The following is a 20,864-nucleotide window of genomic DNA, read 5'->3' as shown; positions in this document are numbered from 1 at the left end:
GTTTTAGATAACATTTTAAGAGATATAAAGTATGAGAAATGGGGTTCTAAAGCATTTTAAGTGATCAAAATATAAAAATGAACTGAAGTGAACAGAGAGAAAGGGACCCAACAACTAAAGCTTACTATCTCCATACCATGTGTTCACCAACTTAGAAACTCAGGTTCTACACCTAATAAAAAACTGGGCAATGTCTCTAAAGGAGATTGTTTGAAAATTTTTGTTTGTGTTTCTCTTATCTTGGGGGTAGGGATGAGAAAAAACAAAAATATGGGTCAGTCAATGAAAATTTTCCAGAGAATACTGTCAGGCTCATTTTAGCCTAGAAAAAAAAAAAGATCATACTGATTGTGTTTAGGTGCCATGTTGAGTATGTTTGGGTTAAAATGTACACTGAGGGGGCGATAATCTGTAGTTGTCAGACCCTGATCTGGCCAAGAAATATTTTGATTTCCTTAACTTACTACTTAAAACAAAGAAGCTAAAAAAAAAAAAATTCTCAAAGTCCCCAGGCCGCTAAGTCATAGGAAGAAATATTCCAATGATAAATAAACCCCTAATTCTGTTATCACAGCCTTAAGGGAGAGGAGCCAGTGATAGTCATAGTTTGTGGGTGGGGAGAAGGTGCCCTAGCCACAAGCCCGGCGGGGCCACCAACACAGTTGAGTCATGGTTCAGGAGGCACCATTAACTCAGCGTCAGCCAGCAGTCATATCCATCTGCTTTAGGGGAAGAATATTCAGACCTGAAGCAGGACAATTGATGGCTAATAGAAAGTACCACTTCTTTATTCACAGCATCCTGATTTCCTTTTATGTATATGGTATCAGGGGCACCTGAGAGGCTCAGTCAGACAAGCGTCCAACTCTTGATTTCGGCTCAGGTCATGATCACAGGGTTGTGAGACTGAGCCCCGTCACGCTCTGAGCTGGGCATGGAGCCTGCTTAAGATTCTCTCTCTCCCTCTCTCTCTGCCCCTCTACCCCATTCACACTTCCCCTCTTTAAAAAAAAAAAAAAATTTGGTATTAAAAAAACAACAACAACAACTTGGTACTGGTAAAATACTGAGATAGGCCAGGAAAGATTTGGATAAGCTAATCCTGACATCCTTTAGCAACAAAATCCCTTTCTTCCCACTAGAAGGAGCAGTGTTCTTGCTTCTGGTCCAGTCTCCCTCCCCTAAAAGTCGCTCCTCCTCCAACCCAAAAAGAAAAAAACCATACCTGTAACTATTTTTTGTTTTGTTTTGTTTTCTTTGCCTTTAAGTCACACGAATCTCAAACAAGAACAACAACAACAACAAACAACTGGGCAGAAAGTTTGGGGAAACTAGTCCTTGAGTATAGCCCTGGTGTGATTTGAAGTTAGGGGAGGAAGCAGGGAAAATCTTACTAGGACAGCATATTTTTAAAAAGTCACAAGTGCTCTGTCTTTGATTAGCTGAGACACACAGACAACCAGGCCACAGCAATAAGACAGAGATGGAACGTCGCAGGGCAGAAGCACACAAAGGCACAACTGCTAGGAATTGGGAATGAGGCCCGGACATGTGCTTACCGGTCTGCCCTCCAGATAACACATTTTAAGGGAGAGTTCAACCATCATGCCATTGGACAGAAATCAGAACCACAGGAAATCCCCACGCACTCTGCCTGGTAACAAGCACTAAAAAAAAATCTAAATCTAAATAGGTATCACTCTGTTCAAAGTTGAGAACAGAGAAAAAAAGCCAGCAAGGAGACTACTAGAAAACAAAACGAAACAAAAGGAAACAATAAAATAAGAGAAAGGAAAAAGTATTCCAGAGATTCAGAAGCTTCAAACACACCTGAATAATTTTTTGCTGGAGACAGAAAAAAATTGTAGAAAATGGATGGGCATTTTAAGTGGAATTGAAGAAGATGTGAATGTACAGAAGTAGAAAAACAGAAGAAAAAAGATGAGCAAAATTTTGATAATTGTGGAAGATGGGTGACAGGTACTTGCATATGTTTGTTTTTGTTTTTTTTTAAGATTTTACCCATTTCTTTGTCAGAGAGAGAGAGCACAAGCAAGGGGAGAGGCAGGCAGAGGGAGAAGCAGACCCCCAGCTGAGCAGGGAGCCTGAGGCAGAACTCCAGCCCAGGCCCCAGAGATCATGACCTGAGCGGGAGGCAGATGCTTAACAAACTGAGCCACCCAGGCGCCCCTTCTTTGTTTTCTTTTTTGTTCTGTTTTGCTTTGTTTTAAATTTTTATAGCAACAGTTTTTTTTTTTAAGATTTTATTTATTTATTCTACAGAGATAGAGACAGCCAGCAAGAGAGGGAGGGAACACAAGCAGGGGGAGTGGGAGAGGAAGAAGCAGGCTCCCAGTGGAGGAGCCTGATGTGGGGCTCGATCCCATAACGCCGGGATCAAGCCCTGAGCCGAAGGCAGACGCTTAACCGCTGTGCCACCCAGGTGCCCCAGCAACAGTTTTTAAAAGTAAAGATCTATTAGAGATCACAAATTCTGTGAAACTCCAAAACATTACATACATCTGCAAAAATACTAACTTCATTTCAATAAATGAGTTATATGAGTAAGAAAACATAATTTTGAAAAATCCCATTTATAACAGTAAGAAGGAACATAGTGGGAATAATCTAATTTAGGTAATAAAAGCTACTCAGACAAAAATGATAAAACTTATTTAGAGAAATAAAGGAACCCGGAAACACATGGAGACATACGCACGAACAAGACTAAAATGTAGTGAAGAGGACCATGCTTTCCAAGTTCATATACGGATTTTACCCAATACTTGAAGTGGTACTGTGTGAATGCGTACAGGTTAAAATTTCTCTTTCATACACTTCTTTGCCATAACATTTCTTTCAAGCTCTTGAGCCTTATGTACTAACTCTATTTTTAAAATTTTCTGTTTTATGATGTCTTGGCATCTTCGGGGAGCCTTGCTGGCTAGGGGGAGTCTGCCCTTTAGGACCAGCTAATTCCTAAGACAGTGAACAACTTTCTGATGGGCCCCCCTTTCCTATGGAAACCAACCAATCCAAGCCCATGCCCCCAACCACGTCCTGTGTCGAGCTCTCACACACAAAGCCAGGACTTCCCCTGCCCTAAATCAACTGAGGGCCAGACACCAGGCAAGCAGGGATGGCCCTATGCCCCAAAGCCTGTCGGATTTCCTCATACTATCCAATCCTCAACTGTGTGCCCTTCCTGGCCTTTCTGGGCCTTGCCTTTCCTTAGAAAGCAGAATAAGGGCCATGGCCTATATCTTCCCTTGCTCCTTTCTGTCTCCTAACACTGGGGCCTCCCCCTGTGGCCCTGCGTGGCATGGCAGGCCTGTTACTTATAACGCAACTCTTCTTTCAAGGGCATTGACCTCCCCGTAGTTTCACTCAGTCGTTTTTATAACTTAAGAGCTGAGCACACACCATCTCACTTTTCTGCATTCTTTGGCCATGATGTCTAGCTGCTTTGTTTTAATGTCTAGTTTTCGTGTCAGAAGCAGCTGGCAGTGCCAAAAACACTGATGTACAAGGTCACAGTTCTGTGGAGCATCTGCGGATCCCGCACTGGCCGCACCCCGCCTCGGGTCTGCACCTCCTCCCACACACAGGTGCACGTGCTCACTTGCTGATGCAGACGACACAGGCTCGGAAGCCACAAGTCCCTTCCTGATCACTCAGCACGGGCGAGGCACTGTGTTCGGGTCAGGGGTGGGGATACACAGGCAGCTGAGACCTGACCCCCGCCCTTCACAGTGTCACAATCCAGCTGGGTGAATAAAGCATTTCTAACTGTAGTAAGTGTGAACTGAACTTTTGCTTTCGCATCCTTCTGAGGGGTCTCCAAGAGAGCAGTTGCACAGCCATAATGCCGAGACTGAAGTCCCATCTGTAAAAGTGCCTATTTATTTTTCCAGAAGAAGGAAAAAGAGCTATTGAAATGAGAAGCAGGTGCTTTCTGAGAATGAATAAAAGAACCCTGTATAACCAAATTAAATCAAAATGGACTATAAAACTCTCTAGTCAATTAAATAAGTTAGGAAAAGTAAAAAACAAAAAGATGAAAAGACACTGGTGGCAGCTACGTGTGCACACGGTTCTGGAGGCCGGTGGACAAGACAAGAGGTGGAGGGAGCCAGCTGACAGAGACGATGGGGAAGGCAGTTTGGGGCAGGCGATGCGAAAATATGATAACGTTTTTACTTTAGCCTCTGATCGCTCACACACCTTGCAACCCTATACCTCTCACCAGAAGCTTCACTTTCACTACAACTATTAGGGCATCTTTCAATGGGCTGGCCTGGGAGCTTTGCTTTTAGCCGGTTCCTTCTCACACTAAAACTTAAAAACGCTGTGTGGGAAAATGAAACACTGTGTGACTCCCTGTTTCTGTTCTTTCTCCTTGGATTTACTTGTGAACTTACTCATTTTATGGCCCTTTACAGTTTGTATCACAAACTTTCACTTACCTATTGATAAGTGAAAAGGGTTCCTGTACCCCACCAGATTATGAGCCCCTGGGGTGCAGGAACTCTCCTTTTTCTGTGAATATTTACATGTATGTTGAGCAGAACCAGACAGGATATGAAGGACTCCAACTCTGCTTTCTCTTGGGGTCCTCAGCAAACTCATGTTTTCACATTGCCTGCTTTTCTGCCTGCTTCACTGACACTTCCTCCATCGTGTTATTAAGCTTTCTCATCTTTGGTAATCGCGTAAGTACTATGGTATCTAAGTGACGTTTTAATTATTGTAAGTATTATTATAAGTAAAGATGTTGCTATGTCCATAGACTTAAAAGCCATGGGTCTGGCTATTACTCTTGTTCATTTTTCTATAGAGTTGTTTTGATTTCTTACTGATTTGTTTTCTTTTTTTTTTTTTTATAATTTCTTTTTTTTTTATTTTAAGATTTTATTTATTTATTTGACAGAGATAGAGACAGCCAGCGAGAGAGGGAACACAAGCAGGGGGAGTGGGAGAGGAAGAAGCAGGCTCACAGCAGAGGAGCCTGATGTGGGGCTCGATCCCATAACGCCGGGATCACGCCCTGAGCCGAAGGCAGACGCTTAACCGCTGTGCCACCCAGGCGCCCCTAAGTGTCCAATTCTTGATATCAGCTCAGGTCTGGATCTTAAAGTCATGAGTTCAAGCCCATGTTGGAGCCTAGTTTAAAAAAAAAAAGAAAAGAAAAGGTGGTCTGTATGATATCCATTCTTTCATATTTACTAAGGCTTTTTTGTAGTCTACACATGGTCATGTGTCTTCTTGAAAAGAATGTGTATTCCCCAATTGTTGGGTTCAAAGTTCTACATGTGTCTATTAAATCAAGCTTATTAATTATATTGTTTAAATCTTCTATGTCATTATTAACTTTTGTCTAATTGATCTATTCATCTCTGTAAGACACTTGAAATCTTCCATGCTTTCTTGTAGAATTCTGTCAATTTTTGTTTTAGAAATTTTGAGGCTGTGATTAGCAGGTACATACACATTCAGGATCGTTAAAACATATTAGTGAATTTTTTATATTTTATCATGTAATGACCCTCTTTAACAATGCTTTTGGAGGGGGCGCCTGGGTGGCTCAGTCAGTTAAGCATCTGCCTTTGGCTCAGGTCATGATCTCAGGGTCCTGGGATCCAGCTCCTGCACTGGGCTCTCTGCTCAGTGGGTGCCTGCTTCCCCTCTCCCTCTGCCTGCCATTCCCCCTGCTTGTGCTCGCTCGCTCTCTCAGATAAACAAATAAAATCTTCAAGAAACAAACAAAAAAACCAATGCTTTTAGCTTTAAAGTCTACCTCAAATGATATAAATATAGATAGACCAGCTTTCTTTTGGTTTGTATTGTACTGTATTTTTCTGTCTCTTTATTTCATCCTTTCTTTATTCTTATATTTTAGGTTTATCTCTTATGCAACAGATAGCTAGATTTTTGTGTTAGCTCATCTAAGAATCTCTCTATTTTAACCAATGAGTTTAACCCAGTTCTCCTCCGAGCGATCAGTACTATCTCTGGATTTAATTTCTACTGTCTTATTTGGGACAATTTACCATGCATTTCTTCTTTTTCCCCTCCTATTCTTTAGCTAGTGAATCATCCTTGGGCACCTGGACAATTTCTAAGTAAGATAGAGAATACAAAACATTGGTTACCAATTACAGTTTTAATATACCTTTAACTACTTTTATACATTATAGACTGACTATTGATGAACATGTTTAATAGAATGTCCCTATGCCCTTGGGTGATGTTAGTGTTTTCTGAGGTGCTCTGTACATCAGCTCTTAGTCACCTACCTTCTGGTTTTCTGTCTGTAAGGAAATAGAAACTCATTGCTGTGGTTAAAGATTAATCTAACTTAAGTAACTAATATATGTAACTAACATATATATAATATATATGATCAAAACTATAGTAGATATAGTAGATGCAAAAAAAGAATATATAAATTTGAAAACAAATGGATATGTTTTGTCTGTTTATCAAAGGAATTTCTACAGTTTACTAACGTAGAAAATTCAATAAGATACATGTAGTTGCCTAACATGCTAGGATTAATTACATTTTAAAGCTAAAGGCAAAAGCTTTAAATCTATTACCCATTTGTGTATTTGCATATGTGTAACCATATATACATGAAGACATATTAGTATAAAGAATAAGATGGATCTTGCAGTTTTTGTGCCACTGTCACTCTCTTGAATCAGTCTTACCTCACTTCTATTCTTTTTTTTGAAGATTCTATTTATTAGAGAGAGGGAGAGAGCGAGTGAGTGCAAGCATGAGTGGGGGTTTGGGGGGTGGGGGTGGGCAGTGAGGCAGAGGGAGAAGCAGATACCCCACTGAGCAGGAAGCCTGCTACGGGGCTCAATCCCAGGACCCCAGGATCATGACCCAAGCCGAAGGCAGATGCTTAACTGACTGAGCCACCCAGGCGCCCCAACCCTTTAAGTACTTTTTAAATAATAGTTTTTAACTTTTCTGCTTAGACTGAAACTTTCCTCAGTTCTAAGTTTTATGCCAAGGCCTAATGACACTGTAATTTACATTTTTAAAAAATCTCCATAAACTCTCATGTGAAGTTTTATAGAAAGACCCCATGAGGCTGGGCTTGACTCATCCTCTAACAGATTCCACCCATGGTATCTTGTAACTGTTACATTAAAAAAAAAAAAATGAATCTCATACACATAGTCTGTATGCCCAACATAAAAGCTGTTTTTCTGAAAGGCATATCATCAGAGATTTTGTGCAAGCCCCCCCACCAGCATGATATACGACTAGGACACTAGATTTATTAGAAGAGATACCAATAAAAGTCAGGCTTGGAACCATACTGCAAGTGACCGTTTCAGGTACTTTTAACCTCACACAAAGTTCTCAAGCTCCAGGCCCACAGCCATGGATACATGCTGCCCAAGGTCATGTAATATCCAGACCCACTGGGGATGGACCTGACACCCATCCATAAAGACTCCAGAGGAACAGACAACTTTCCTAAGTAGATGTCTACTTCCCAAGATTCTGTGGATCGAGAACACCAGGTGTAGTGTCACCTTCTCCAAAAATGTTCTCACTCCTGATCTGACAACTGACTTGTACTTAAACTTCTATCTCATTTTGTTTATACTCTGTGTCTGAAAATTCTGCCAGGATCTGAATTCTTCGTGGGTAGGTTTCTGTTTGATCTGTGCTGACAAGCCCTGTTCAGGGTGTTTCCTGTATGCATGATGGTTTTTTGCTGGAAGTTCACATTCATTAGAACTTTGTGGGAATTTTTGAGGCTTGTGTTGGAGAAACCTTCCTCCAGCGAAAATTTGTTTACTTTCTACCAGGCATCTGGGGCACCATCAATCCAGGCAAAAGTTAAATCAGCAGCATGTAGTCTTTTTAAACATGCAGGTAGTATGAACTCAGGCCACAAACTGGCATAAGAACTGGCCCTTAACTCTCAGAAGAGATGTTCTTTCCTCCAATCAGAACCAAGGTAAGTCAGACAAGTTTCTCCTCTCCCTTGCTTTTGGAGGTAAAATGATTTTTCTAATTCACCCTCCTTTGAGGGTAAAATTCTTCATGGTTCCCGGTTTTAGGGAGTCTCCAATCAAACTCCAACATGAGCCCAGAGCTTTGCTCCTAGCCTCTCTGTTGCCTTCTTCAATCTAGAGCTCTAGGCCACCTGAGATCAGCAAATGACCCCAGGGCAAATGATTTACTTCCTTTTGCATGCAAATTATGTTCTGGCTTGAAAGCATTTCGTTGAGCAAGATGACTCATGTTTCAAAAGGTGCTCTTGGTTTAACATTCTTAGATGCACTGCAGCAAAATAATTTCTAATTTAGTCTGTCATATTGCCAAAAATAGAAATTCTATAAATTCTATCTCTTCCTGGATATCTCATAAATTCAAAGCTTTGGTGACCCATCCGTCCACTGTCATATCTAATTTTCCTCCAAAAATTAATGACCTCTTCCCATCCACCTATTTATGACAAAGTAATTGAACATACACTCCCTCCTCTCTTGATCTGTCACACCCCAGTATAGCTCTTAATGATTCTAAATTCTAAATATCTCTTAAATTTGTTTTCTTCTTCATTCTGGCTACACTGCATTTCATCGTCTTTTCTGCATCACTGAAATAATCTAACATTTCCATGCTTACCTCCCTCAAATGCACACTTTACACAGCTGTCAGCATAACCTATTTAAAATAAACATGGCCATATCATTTGCATAATTAACAATCTTCAGTGACTCCCCATTGCCATCAAGAGTTTCAGTTACTCATCATGGTACAGAAGGTCCTCTACAATCCGTATTCCCCCCCGCCCGTATGCAATCATACCAAATGATGTGCCGCCATCTGCTTCCTTGGCCACCTGTCAGCTCCTTTATCTTTTCAGATACCAGGTCAAGAAAACTTGCAAGCAAATTCTAACTTCGCCTTTTGTTAGATCACTGCGATGTGCTGAACTATTACTGCACTTACCAGTGTACTGCGATACACAGTATATAACGGAGCTGTTGTCCCAATGAAACTATGAGTTCCTTCTAAGAGCAGAGGACTTATCTCTACCCACAGTACCTGTCACAGTGCCAATTACATGAGGTACTTAGTACCTGTCAGATAAAGGAATGTTTTTCATTTCTACAACGCCTTTAAAATTGGGTCTTACTTTCTGCTGCCACTAGAGTGCAGGAGACCCTTTCTTCCTCTATCCTCCTTCACATCCTTCTGCCTCTAGTTTATCAACCTTTCTCATATCTAAATTCTCTCTAAAGTGCAGTTCTAATCAAGCCTCGCTTAGCCTCAGAAACCTATTGTTAGCCCCTGCCTCATTTTCCCTGCTGCCTCAGCAGCTCACAGCAACCCAATGATTTCCCACAGTGATGGCTCAGCACCATCCTAATTACAAAACCAACTGGGACCTGGGAAAGGCAGGTCCCAACCAGCCTCCACTCTTAACTTCTCAGTCACCATCTAATGACGCTTACTAGCATTAGACACCTTTCCAGATGCAACTGTGGTCCGATGGTGCTGGTGATAACTACAGGACCCACATACTAACCAGTTCCTGTCCTCCCCATTTCAACTATATGGAAAACTCCACTTTACAACAGTGGTGTCCTGGGGACAGGGGAGGGGAAAAGAGAAATGACACGAAGGGGGATCATTTTCTTTTTTTTCTTTTTCTTTTTTTTTAAGATTTTATTTATTTATGTGACAGAGAGACAGCCAGTGAGAGAGGGAACACAGCAGGGGAGAGGGAGAGGAAGAAGCAGGCTCCCAGCAGAGGAGCCCGATGTGGGACTCGATCCCAGAACGCCGGGATCACGCCCTGAGCCGAAGGCAGACGCTTAACGACTGCGCCACCCAGGCGCCCCGGGGGATCATTTTCTATAGAGAATTTTAAGCCAATAATAAAATCGACTAAAGGTCAGTCTGCTTTTTATCCTCGTCATGAGCCAGCAATTTTAAACAGTGCCAGTTTTATTACTATCTTACTAGTAATTTTATTATTTATATGTTATTATATTTCTCCCTGCCAAGGCAGACTCACCCACCACCACCACTCTTTGGTGAACCACTGCTATTCAGGCATCACTCCCTTTTGAAACCATTAACCAGGCCAAAACCAAATTAATCACCTCTTTCTGAACACATAATATACATCCGAATCCTCCTACAAAGCCATAAGCACATTAAGGGGAGCTTATCTTTAACCCCTAGTACAGACATTCATGAACACACTTACCCTCCTAGCCAGCTCCCCTTCAACAGTTTGCCTCAGCTGCCCAGTAAGGTCTTCAGTGAGGGAAACACTCCAAGTCCCAGTTCCTCTATGTTGCTAGGAGAAACAAATCAGCATGCCTTACACTCACCCCTCAGACCAAACTAACTGCATACAGAATGTAATTTAAATTCCAAAGGCTGGCATTTACAAAACATCATAATCTGGACTTCATTCTAATTCCTACTACAGTTGACCCTTAAACAATGTGGGGGTTAGGGGGGACCAACACCTCACACATCAAAAATCTGTGACTCTCCAAAAACTGAACTACTAATAGCCTACTAGTGATGGAAGGCCTTACTGATAACATACAGTAACATACACTTTTTATGTTATATGATTTATATATTATATTCTTTTTTTTTTAAAGATTTTATTTATTTATTTGACAGAGATAGAGACAGCCAGTGAGAGAGGGAACACAAGCAGGGGGAGTGGGAGAGGAAGAAGCAGGCTTCCAGTGGAGGAGCCTGACGTGGGGCTCGATCCCAGAACACCGGGATCACGCCCTGAGCTGAAGGCAGACGCTTAACGACTGAGCCACCCAGGCGCCCCTATATATTATATTCTGATAATAAAGTAAGCTAGAGAAAAATACTAAGAAAATCACAAAGAAAAAAATACATTTAGAGTACTGTATTTATAAAAAAAAAAAAAAAACAACAAAAAAACCCCACATATAAGTGGACCAGAGCAACAGTGTTGTTCAAGGGTCAAATGTATTTAATCTTTATACTCTTCTCATACCAAACTACTCATACTCAGTATATTTTTGCCTATTATATGTAAGTCTTTTTTGTATTACAGTACTTTGTAATTTACCTAACTGCTAAGCCCTAGAAAGAAATAGTCCTGTTTTATTGGAGTATATGCAACAGACACCAAGTTCTACTGAATAAAACTAGGGACAGTTAATACATAAAAGAGTAGAATACATTTTTATTATATAGAATTTTATTTAAAAAAAAAACTTTATTTTCATAGAATACGTTATCACATTAGAGATTCCTACAGTGGGAAAATATCAATTTATTACTTACAGTTTTATATTTTAGGACAAGTAAAATAAACACATTTGAGGATTAAGTCTCAGTTTAGAACCTACAATACTTTGATACATCTATAAGGGGACCTCTTCCCTACATGGAACTTCTCTATTCTCAGAAACTCTTCAGGCTCCTCTTCCCAGGATTTAGAAATTAATAATGTAAAATATCAGTATTTCCTAATTTTAAAGTTTCCCTAGGACATGTAAGCATCAGTAACTGGTATCGACTGAACAGAGAGGGAAATTTTCAAAAATTAAACACTAATTTTCTGCGAAGTCTTTACTTATGAATTAACAGGCTTTCCCTTTCTCCATCATTCCCAGGACAAATATAGAAATTTGATCAGGTATTGATAGTAATAAAGCTGAATTCCCTTTAAGAATTTGATAAGCTAACAGGCAAAAGCTCATACATAATGGTTAGTTATGAGTCTTGCAGAAGCTGGGAGACAACCCCATAAACTCACTAGAACAAGGAACCCAGTCTCCAAATTTCTTGAATATAATTCCTCTCAAACCTTTTCCTCAAAGACTAAATTCTAAAAATAACCAGGTGATTAGAAGAGGTTTGTCTCACCAGTGGACTCATCTGTTATCTCCTCCTTATTGTGAGCTGAATGGCATGACAGAGCAGAGGCAAAGAGGTGTACAATCAATTCTCAAGGTATTAAGTCAAAAAGGTCAGAGCTTCCACAGCATGGCAACAGCTTTGCAGATGCCCACATCATGATAGTTGAAGTAACAAAGCCCAGCAAAGGTTAAAGCCGACAGTGCCAAAACGCCTGCCTTGGTAGCTTTCTGCAAAGCATCCCCTCGAACATAGTCAGTAACCACTTGTCCAAGGCCCCTAAAAAAAAAATACAGTACAAAAGAAAAATCACAAGTCAGAAGGCTATATGGCTAACCTGACTGCAAAAAAAAGAATCACCAGGTTCAAAATACAACTCATGGTAACAGGAATCATAAACCAAAATGAAGGAACCAAGAGTTTCCTAATAATATAATAAAGACATCTCTATTCTTTAGATTTAATTTTCCAGAATTATTTCTATCAAAGACAGTAGTTAATTACCACTCTATTTACAAAATCTTGGGGGTTGAGGGTCTTTTTCTTTAACTAAAACAAACGCTCAAGGGGTACACCTGGCTGGCTCAGTCAGTCAATGGAGCATGTGACTCTTGAGCTCAGGGTCATGAGTTTGAGCCCCCAACTGGGTGAAGAAATCACTGAAAAAATAAATAAACTTTAAAACAAATGCTCTACAGAGTTTTTCGTTAATTAAAAAAAAAAATATGAAGCAGGTATTATGTACCAGAACCTGTTAAAGATGTTGAAAGAACAGCAAATAAGACAGCATCCCTGCCCTATGGAAGAGATTCTAGTGAAGGAAAAAAGAAACTAAATATGTGCTATGAGGAAGTATTTTAGAAAGGATGACCTGAAAGAGAAGAACATTCCAAACCAAGGTGACAATGACCTTGGCATCTTTGAGGAACAGCAAAAAGATCAGCGTGGCTGCAGAACGTGGACATCATAAGGGAAGGGCAGATCACACGGGGCCTTGATGGTCCCAAGATTGAATTTCAGGAGCACCTGGCTGGTTTAGTCGGTAGAGTGCGTGACTCTTGATCCCAGGATTTTAAGTTTGAGTCCCAACTGGATGTAGGTATTACTTAAAAATAAAAATCTTTAAAAAAATTTTTTTAAATTTCATTTGAAATGTAATGGGAAACCATAGATATTTTTAAGTAGGCAGTAATCTAAGTAAGTAGTGACCTAATTTTATTTTTAGTAACAGCTTTATTGAGATGTAATTCACACGCCAGAGAATTAACCCCTTTTTTTTAAAGTAATCTCTACACCCAATATGGGGCTCAAATTCACAACCCTGAGATCAACAAGAGTCGCACGCTCCTCCGACTGAGCCACCCAGATGCCCCCAAAATTAACCCTTTGGAAATGTATACTAAAGTGGCTTTTAGTATTTTTATGAAGTGTGCAACATCATCACTATTTAATTCCAGAACATTTCATCACTCCAAAAAGAAACACCATATCCATTAGCCCAAACTAGTTTTCTCTCTATGGACTTGCCTGCTCTGTGTATTTTATAGAAATCATACAATATGTGGCCTTTTTTGTCAAGTTTCTTTCATTTCACATCTTCAAAGTTCACCCATGTTGTGGCATGTATCAGTACTTCATCCTTTTGTGTGGCCAAACATTATTCCTTTGTAAGAATATATTGTATTTTCTTTAGCTATTCATCAACTGATTGACATTTGGATTATTTCTACTTTTTGGTTATTATAACTATTCATCAGCAGACAGACATCTGGATTGTTTTCACTTTTTGGCTATTACAAATAACACTATGAATATTACTATACAAGTTCTCGTGTGAGGACGTATGTGTTCAATTTTGAGGGGTATACACCTAAAAGTGGAATCATGAGTCATATGGTAACTCTAACTTTTTGTTAGAACTGCTAAACTGTTTTCCAAAGTGGCTATGACGTCTTACATTCCCAGCAGAGACATAACAAGGACTCCAACTTCTTGACATCCTTGAAACACATGTTATGTGACAGCCATCCTAGTGAGTGTGAAGCGGTATCTCATTGTGGTTTTAATTTGCTTTTTTGTTTTTTAGGGAGGGAGGGAAAGACTCTTATGCAGGCTCCATGCCCAGCTCAGAGCCCGACTCAGGGCTCGACCCCACAACTCCAAGATCATGACCTGAGCCGAAATCAAGAGTCAGACACTCAACTGAATGAGCTATCCTGGCACCCACTGATTTGCATTTCTGTAATAACAAAGGATGTTGAGCATTTTTTCACGTGCTTATAAGCCATTTGTGTATCTTCTTCAGATAAATGTAATTTTGCTTTTAAAAAAGGTCACTCTGGCTATAGTATGGCAAATGGACAGTGCAGGCAGGCAGAAGGGGGGGGGGCAAAAACAGAAAACCACTTAGGAGGCAAATAAAGTGCCTTGGCAAGACTACTGGCTTAACCTAGGCTGGTGACAGTGGAGATGGTGTGAAGTGACAATTGAGGCAGGCTATGTTTTGAGGACAGAACTAACAGAAAGCTGATGAACTGGATGTGGGATAAGACAAAAAGAAATATCTAGAATAACTCCTAGGATTTTTGGCTTGAGCAACTAGATTTAACTGAGTTAGGGAAGAATAGGAAAGAAGGCGGCTTTGAGGAAAAATTAAGAAAGATATGAGGGAAAAGAGTGATTTCGGGCAATGTTAAATTTGAGATGACTATTAGACATCCAAGTGGATTATGTTAGTTAGACACCTGGAAATACAGGTCTGTAGATCAGGAAAAGAGGTCAGATCTGAGCTCACCTCAGGAAATTAAGAGAAATTAAGAAAACAAGACTGAGCCCGGGATTCAGAGCTTTATTATTCAGAGGTCAGACACGGGGAGGAGCAGGCATCAGAGACTGAGAAGGTACAGCTGGTGAGGCGGAGGAAAACATGGTGGGCATAGCATCTAGGAAGCCAAAGGGAAATCATTTAAGGAGGGAATGGTCAATTAAGTTGAATGCTGCTGAGAGTTCAAGTAACAGGAGGATGGAAAACAGACAGCTAGATTTGGAAAAATGAAGGTTTTGGGGGGACTTTGGTAAGAATGACTTCAGTTATGTGGTTGGGATGAAAGCCCAATTAATGTGGGTTAAAAGAGATTGGATGCTGAGGAATTAGTGCACAATTACAGAAAACTCTTTCAAATCATCGTGTGTGTGTGAGAGAGAGAGAGAAAAGGAAGGGAGAATTAGTAAGGAAACTGGTGGAGTATAAAATAAATGAAAAAGAATAAAAAATATATTACTTTAGAATTATCTCTTATTCTGACTTTTCGTTGATTTAGATGGATCTCCTGGTAAAAACTACATATTAGAGAAATCTCACTGTACTTGTGATCTAATATTTCATATGCAACTGGAATCTTTACTTTGAAAGGTCTATCTGGTTAAAGGGTAATCCCCCAACGAACCCTAGGAAAGGAGGTAAGCAAAATCCCCTTTAATACCAGCTACAAAATCATTCTGACAAGTCACTTAACCTCCCTGGGGCTTAGTTTCCACATCTGTAAAATAAGAGGGTTGGTTAAGATATTCCCATGTCCTTTCAGCTCTAGCAATACAAAAATGCTTCCCTTGCCCACAATATATTGTCCTTACAAAACAACATAAAATGAACAGCTCAAAGAACCCAACTGTTATTTACAAACTTTTCAGAAGGTTCATTAACTTAAAATATCTAATAAACTACACTAGATAAAATAAATACAAACTGGAAATTCGTTCATTCAACAAATATTTACTTAGCGCTATGTGTCAGGTATTGCTCTAGGCACTAAAGATAAAGAGCAAACAAGAAGTCAAAAATCTCTTTCTTTGTTTAAAAAGGGCAAGACAACTATAGTGTCTAAGGACAAGTGGGTGATAAAACTGTGATGAAATGTAAAGAAGTGATTACTATGAAAATCAGAATAATGGTTGGGTGGGTGGATGTCGAACAGTTACGACTGAAGTAGAACACAAGGAAGAAGCTTCTGTAGTTCTATTTCTTGACCTGTTACCCTTGTAATAATTTATTAAGCCATGGATTTGTTTCTTTTGATTCTGTGTATCTGTGCTTTCATTCTAAAGAGGGGAGACAAGGAGTATAGAGAATAATAAATAGATGATACAGTATATTAGAAGGTAATAAGCACTACTGAGAAAAATAAAATAGAGGAGAGAAATAAGGAATCTTGGGAAGGACACTGCAATTGTAAATAAGTGGTTACAGAAGGCTTTATTGAGAAGGTGACAAGCCAAGTGTGTAACTAGAAAAAGAGAGTGTTGGGCAGAAGCAAGACTAAAAGTAAAGTCCTGAGACCTGGGGTGTCCCTGGCTTGTCTAAGAATTATCAAAGCCAGTGAGAATGAGGAAGAGAGTAGTTGGAGATGAGGGAAGAAACAGGGCTAGATTATGTTGGGTGTGTAGGCCACCATAAGAATTCTGACTTTTAGTATGAAAGAGGTTAAGAGACTGCAAAATATTTTGAGGAGAATGTTTGACCTGACTTAAGATTTTAACAGGATTGGGGCTGCTGTGTTGGGAACAGACAGGAGTACCCGTTAGGACACTACTGCTTCAATCAAAGATGATGACCGGGTTTGGGGCCTGAACAGTCAGAAGAATGCAAATGCCATTAATTCAGATGTGCAAGAGTGCCAGAGGAAGAGATTTGGGGGAGATCAAGAAGTCAGTTTTATAACATGCTATATTCAAAATGCCTATTAGCTATGGAAGTGAAGACACTGAATAGGTAGGTGGACACATAAATCTGGGCATATAAATATTTTATGTATGTTTTAAAGTTATCTACAGTTCTGAGTATCTCAACCAACTTCTCCCTCATATGCAGTAATGAGACAAGCTCACAGCTAATAAACGACGCAGACGATGGAACACTGAGGGACTGCTGTACTTGCCAGTGACTGTGGAGAGTGAGAGCTGCAGCCAGGGAGTAGTCCATCGCAGAGCCAGGGTTCAAATAAGCAGCTGGAATTAGGCCCAGGAGCAAAACACTGACAACCCTCTCACCAGTCCAGTGGAGAGATGCAGCCTTAGAGCCAGCTACAGAAAGGAGGAACCAGATTCGTAAGAGCTGAAAGGGGGAAACACACATCTCTCATACTCAGTATTTGCCACAAAATAACCCAGCTGACAGAATGGCAAACGGCATGCATATAAGACTTAGCTCTGAGCATACAAGAGAGTAAGATAAAGAAGGTACTTGAGAAAGATGCTATCTCCCTTCTTTGAAGTTCTTTAACACAAGGTGTCTTCGTGCCTACACAGATTGATTAGAAGACTGACCCGCTTTGCCGACAGGCAAAAAGATGAACAAAGTACCTCTGGAGAATTACCAATCTTGAACTGTAGTGTAATGGACAGATACCTTATGAATACAAGTTAATACCACCGGAGGAATTCCTTTACAACACTACTCTTTTATTTACACCTTCTAATCTTTAGAATTAGAAGTAAGGTAATAATAAAAATACTTCCAAAACAAAATTAAACCAGCCAATTCAAAAAAGTTCTGATACGAATTTTTAGGATCATGGTCCTTCTTCTGTCCCATTACTTATAAATAGCCCAAAACAAATATGGAACATGAGACCTTTTAAATAAGTGAAAAACAAAACAGGCTTTAAACAGTTCTTCAGGAGCCTCTATCTTTTTTTGGTTATAGACCCCTTTGGGAATCTAATGGAAGAATGGAGATAGTCTCCAGAAAAATGCACAAGGACACACACAGTAAAGACTATGTTTACAACTTCGGGGGCTTTTCTTCAGTCCATATGCTCCAAATTAAAACAACTCTGCTAAATTTAACTGAACTTAGCAAAGGAATGGAGAAACAAAACCTTTTCAAAGATAAAATAATTCTAAAAGGCAGAAAAACTATACTTGCCTAATTTCTCATTACTCAGATGCAACTGTATGTAAGTTGTTGACTTAAGCGTCAAGAGGAGTCTTTATCTCTGCAAAATACAGATCTTTCCAGACTTTAAAACTGGAAATTAAGAGTTAACTCATTATTCACCTACAGATTTTCTATAATATTCACCCCAAAAAATGCCATGTGATTTTAATATTGACCTAAATAAAAATAAGCAAGTAGATTACAGCTATAAATATGTATGACTTTTTAAACTGTCTACTATTCTAAATTATTTGTATCTGGCTCCTCTCCATCAGCTAAATAAATAAGACTGACTATATTGTACAGACTGTTCCTAAGAGCTATTTTCTTTTAGAAAAAAACTGAAATTTAAGTAGACTTAGATGAGAAGGTTCTCTAGGAGTATAAATGGCATCATTCAACCATGCTGGCATTGTCTGTCTGAAGGTGCAGGTTAGGTAGGTCCTCATTTGACAGAGTTGGACATTAAGAGTTCTGTTCCACAGACAGCAAGTCCTGACCAAGGCATGAAAATTTGCCCAAATGAAGAGGGCCAGAGCCCAAAAAACAGGAGCAATGAAGAAAAACATACAATAGTGGTTGGGTGACAGGTGAATGTGCTGTGTTCTACACCATCCTGGGTCAGGCTGGTCCTGGAGAAATGCCGAGACCTGAGCAGGTCTGACCACCGGGATTCGGAGAAACAGAGCTGAGGAAAGAGACATTAAGGAGGTCATAAACACTTCTCCTTTAACAGGCCTGACAGACTTTTCTAAATACCCATAAGCAAGCTACTGAAGCCCACACAGGGGATAACATCTCATCTGCAAAATGAGGACAGTATCTATTTCCCTGAGTTGCTATGAGCTCACACTAAAGTAGCCCCTCAAAGACCAAAAAATCAATGAACCACCTAGGTAAAGGGCTGCACGCCTACTTATTTTAAAAAGTAAATTATAGCTCCTTCCTCTTTCCATGTATTCATCTATTCATCCAACAAACATTCACTACAGGTAAGAGTATGCTCTAGACTGCAGCAAGAGACAAAAGCCTTTGTCCTCAAGGAATTTAGTCTAGTTTGGGAAGCACACCTATTACCATCCTCCTTCTCGAGATCAGTCTCTCCACATGTACTTTTTTTAAGTAATCTCTACACCGAATGTGGGGCTTGAACTCAAAACCCCGAATCAAGAGTCTCATACTCTACTGACTGAGCCATCCAGGTGCCCCTCTCCACTTGTACTCTCTTTTGGGGGTGGTGGGGGGCAGAGGGAGCAAAAGAGAAAGAATCTGCAGGAGGCTCCACACCCAGCATGAGCCCAACATGGGGTTCAATCTCATAACCCTGAGATCACGACCGAAGCCAAAATCAAGAGTCGGACACTTAAACGACTGAGCCACCCACGCACCCCTCCACTTGTACTCTTGAACCCATCCTTTTCTGCCCCCTTTTGGATCCTGTCTCTTGGTTAAAAAATAAACAGACCTAAGCTCACCCAACTCCACCACTTACTAGCTGTGAGGTGATAAGCAATTAAGTTAAACAGGCTCTCTAAGCCTCAATGTCCTCATCTGTAGAGTGAAAACAGTAGCACTTACTTCATTAATACTCTGCTGAAAATTAAAATACTCAATGTGCTCAGCATAATTCCCATAATGTCTTAAATACTCAATAAAAAGTAATTTCTCTCCTGTGTCTTTCACCTCTCCTTCCTTCCTGTTGGCCATTTCCCCGATTGATATAATATATGTGACCCTTCCCTTCACCCTGTGTCCTCTAATGCCACGCACTCTTCCCCTGCTCCCTTTCTTCTCTTTCCGACTATGCTTCCTTAAACACTTTAAAGAGTGTTGTCTAAATCACCTCCACTTCCTCACTTCCCTATCATTCTTCAACTCTGAAACTTATTTTATCCCCACTACGACTGCTCTGTTAAGTTGCCAATGGTCTCTGTGTGGTCACATCCAACAAATACTGTTCAGTCTTCATCTTATTGGGCCTTTCCTCTCTTCTTTACTGATGAACTCTCTTCTAGTCCCCCCTTTGATCCTCTGACATCCTGTATCAGTCTCCTGCTGCATTCACTCTTAAATGTTTTCCCAACATTCTATCATCTGCCCATTGCTCTCTTCATGTCCTAAGCCCACCCTTGGCCATTTTGTCCATTCAGCTTATACTCCCTACAAGCTGATGACACCCAATTCTATATCTGCAGCTCTGCTATCTCTCCAGTGTTTCAGAAGTTTAAATGCCTGCTGGGCCTCTCCCCTGAGATACCCTACATGATCCTTAAACCCACCATGCCAAAAACTAAAATCATCCTTCAACTCACTTTCTCAACCAAACTTGTCTTCCATTTGCATATTCCCCACTTTAACGACATCCCAGCCACTCTTTAACTCAAAAATCTGTAAGTCATATAAAACTCCCCCCCACACCTCTAAATTGATGTATCTCCATAACATTTCTTGAGACAATCTGCTCTTTCTTGTACCACTTTCCAAGTTAGGACCTCACAATCCTTGTCTGCACTTCTACAACAGTGTCCTATCTCATCTCCCTTGTGTATTAGCCGGTCCCATCTCCTGTGACCGCCGTCTACCACAGTGTTACCCAAGTGGCCAATCTAAACTGCAACTCTATGTCAAATCTTTCAATGGTCCTGTTCACAACAGGTAAATGCATACTCCTTATCAAGACAAGTTCCTCCCTGCTTTGATTCCAGTTCACCTTTCCAGATTCAGCTCTCATTCCTCACCTTGAACTTCACGCTCTAATCATATCTAGTTTATTGTCTCTCCTACCTCACAGTTCCTATACCTTCATCATCACTTTTGCTCATCCCAGTAGTTCCAACTGTAATGCCCTTCCCCCTGTGGCCTTTCTTATCCTCGAGACCCACATACCTCCTTCAGAAACTAAGGGTAATTCTTCCAAAACATAGAGCTAAATATGTTCTTCCTCTGGACTGGCATAACAATTTATATGCAGCACAAGAGTTTTTGCTTTATGTTTAATTATGTTCACATGTGTTTTCCC

At 40.3% G+C, this 20,864-nt stretch overlaps 1 protein-coding gene across 3 annotated transcripts in view; it reads right to left on the bottom strand.

Moving 5' to 3' along the window:
- LOC113260049 (carotenoid-cleaving dioxygenase, mitochondrial) overlaps positions 1-20,864 on the bottom strand; it is a 112,764-nt gene that overhangs the window by 91,233 nt on the left and 667 nt on the right. The window contains exons 2-4 of one of the 3 annotated variants that reach the window (XM_026505749.4): positions 18,417-18,533; positions 16,845-16,989; positions 11,231-12,189 (exon numbers count right to left, since the gene is read on the bottom strand). In XM_026505749.4, coding sequence (XP_026361534.1) covers positions 12,024-12,189; positions 16,845-16,989; positions 18,417-18,533 — 428 coding nt within the window. In that variant the 3' untranslated portion in view covers positions 11,231-12,023. Of the gene's footprint in view, positions 1-11,230; positions 12,190-16,844; positions 16,990-18,416; positions 18,534-20,864 lie in introns of those variants that run through there. The other 2 variants (XM_026505750.4, XM_026505746.4) reach the window with 2 other exon arrangements.

Source organism: Ursus arctos, unplaced genomic scaffold (genome assembly GCF_023065955.2).
Source record: "Ursus arctos isolate Adak ecotype North America unplaced genomic scaffold, UrsArc2.0 scaffold_22, whole genome shotgun sequence".
In the NCBI taxonomy this organism is placed as follows: domain Eukaryota; kingdom Metazoa; phylum Chordata; class Mammalia; order Carnivora; family Ursidae; genus Ursus; species Ursus arctos.
The sequence above is the reverse complement of the archived record's forward strand: the minus strand, read 5'-3'. Positions and strand labels throughout refer to the sequence as shown.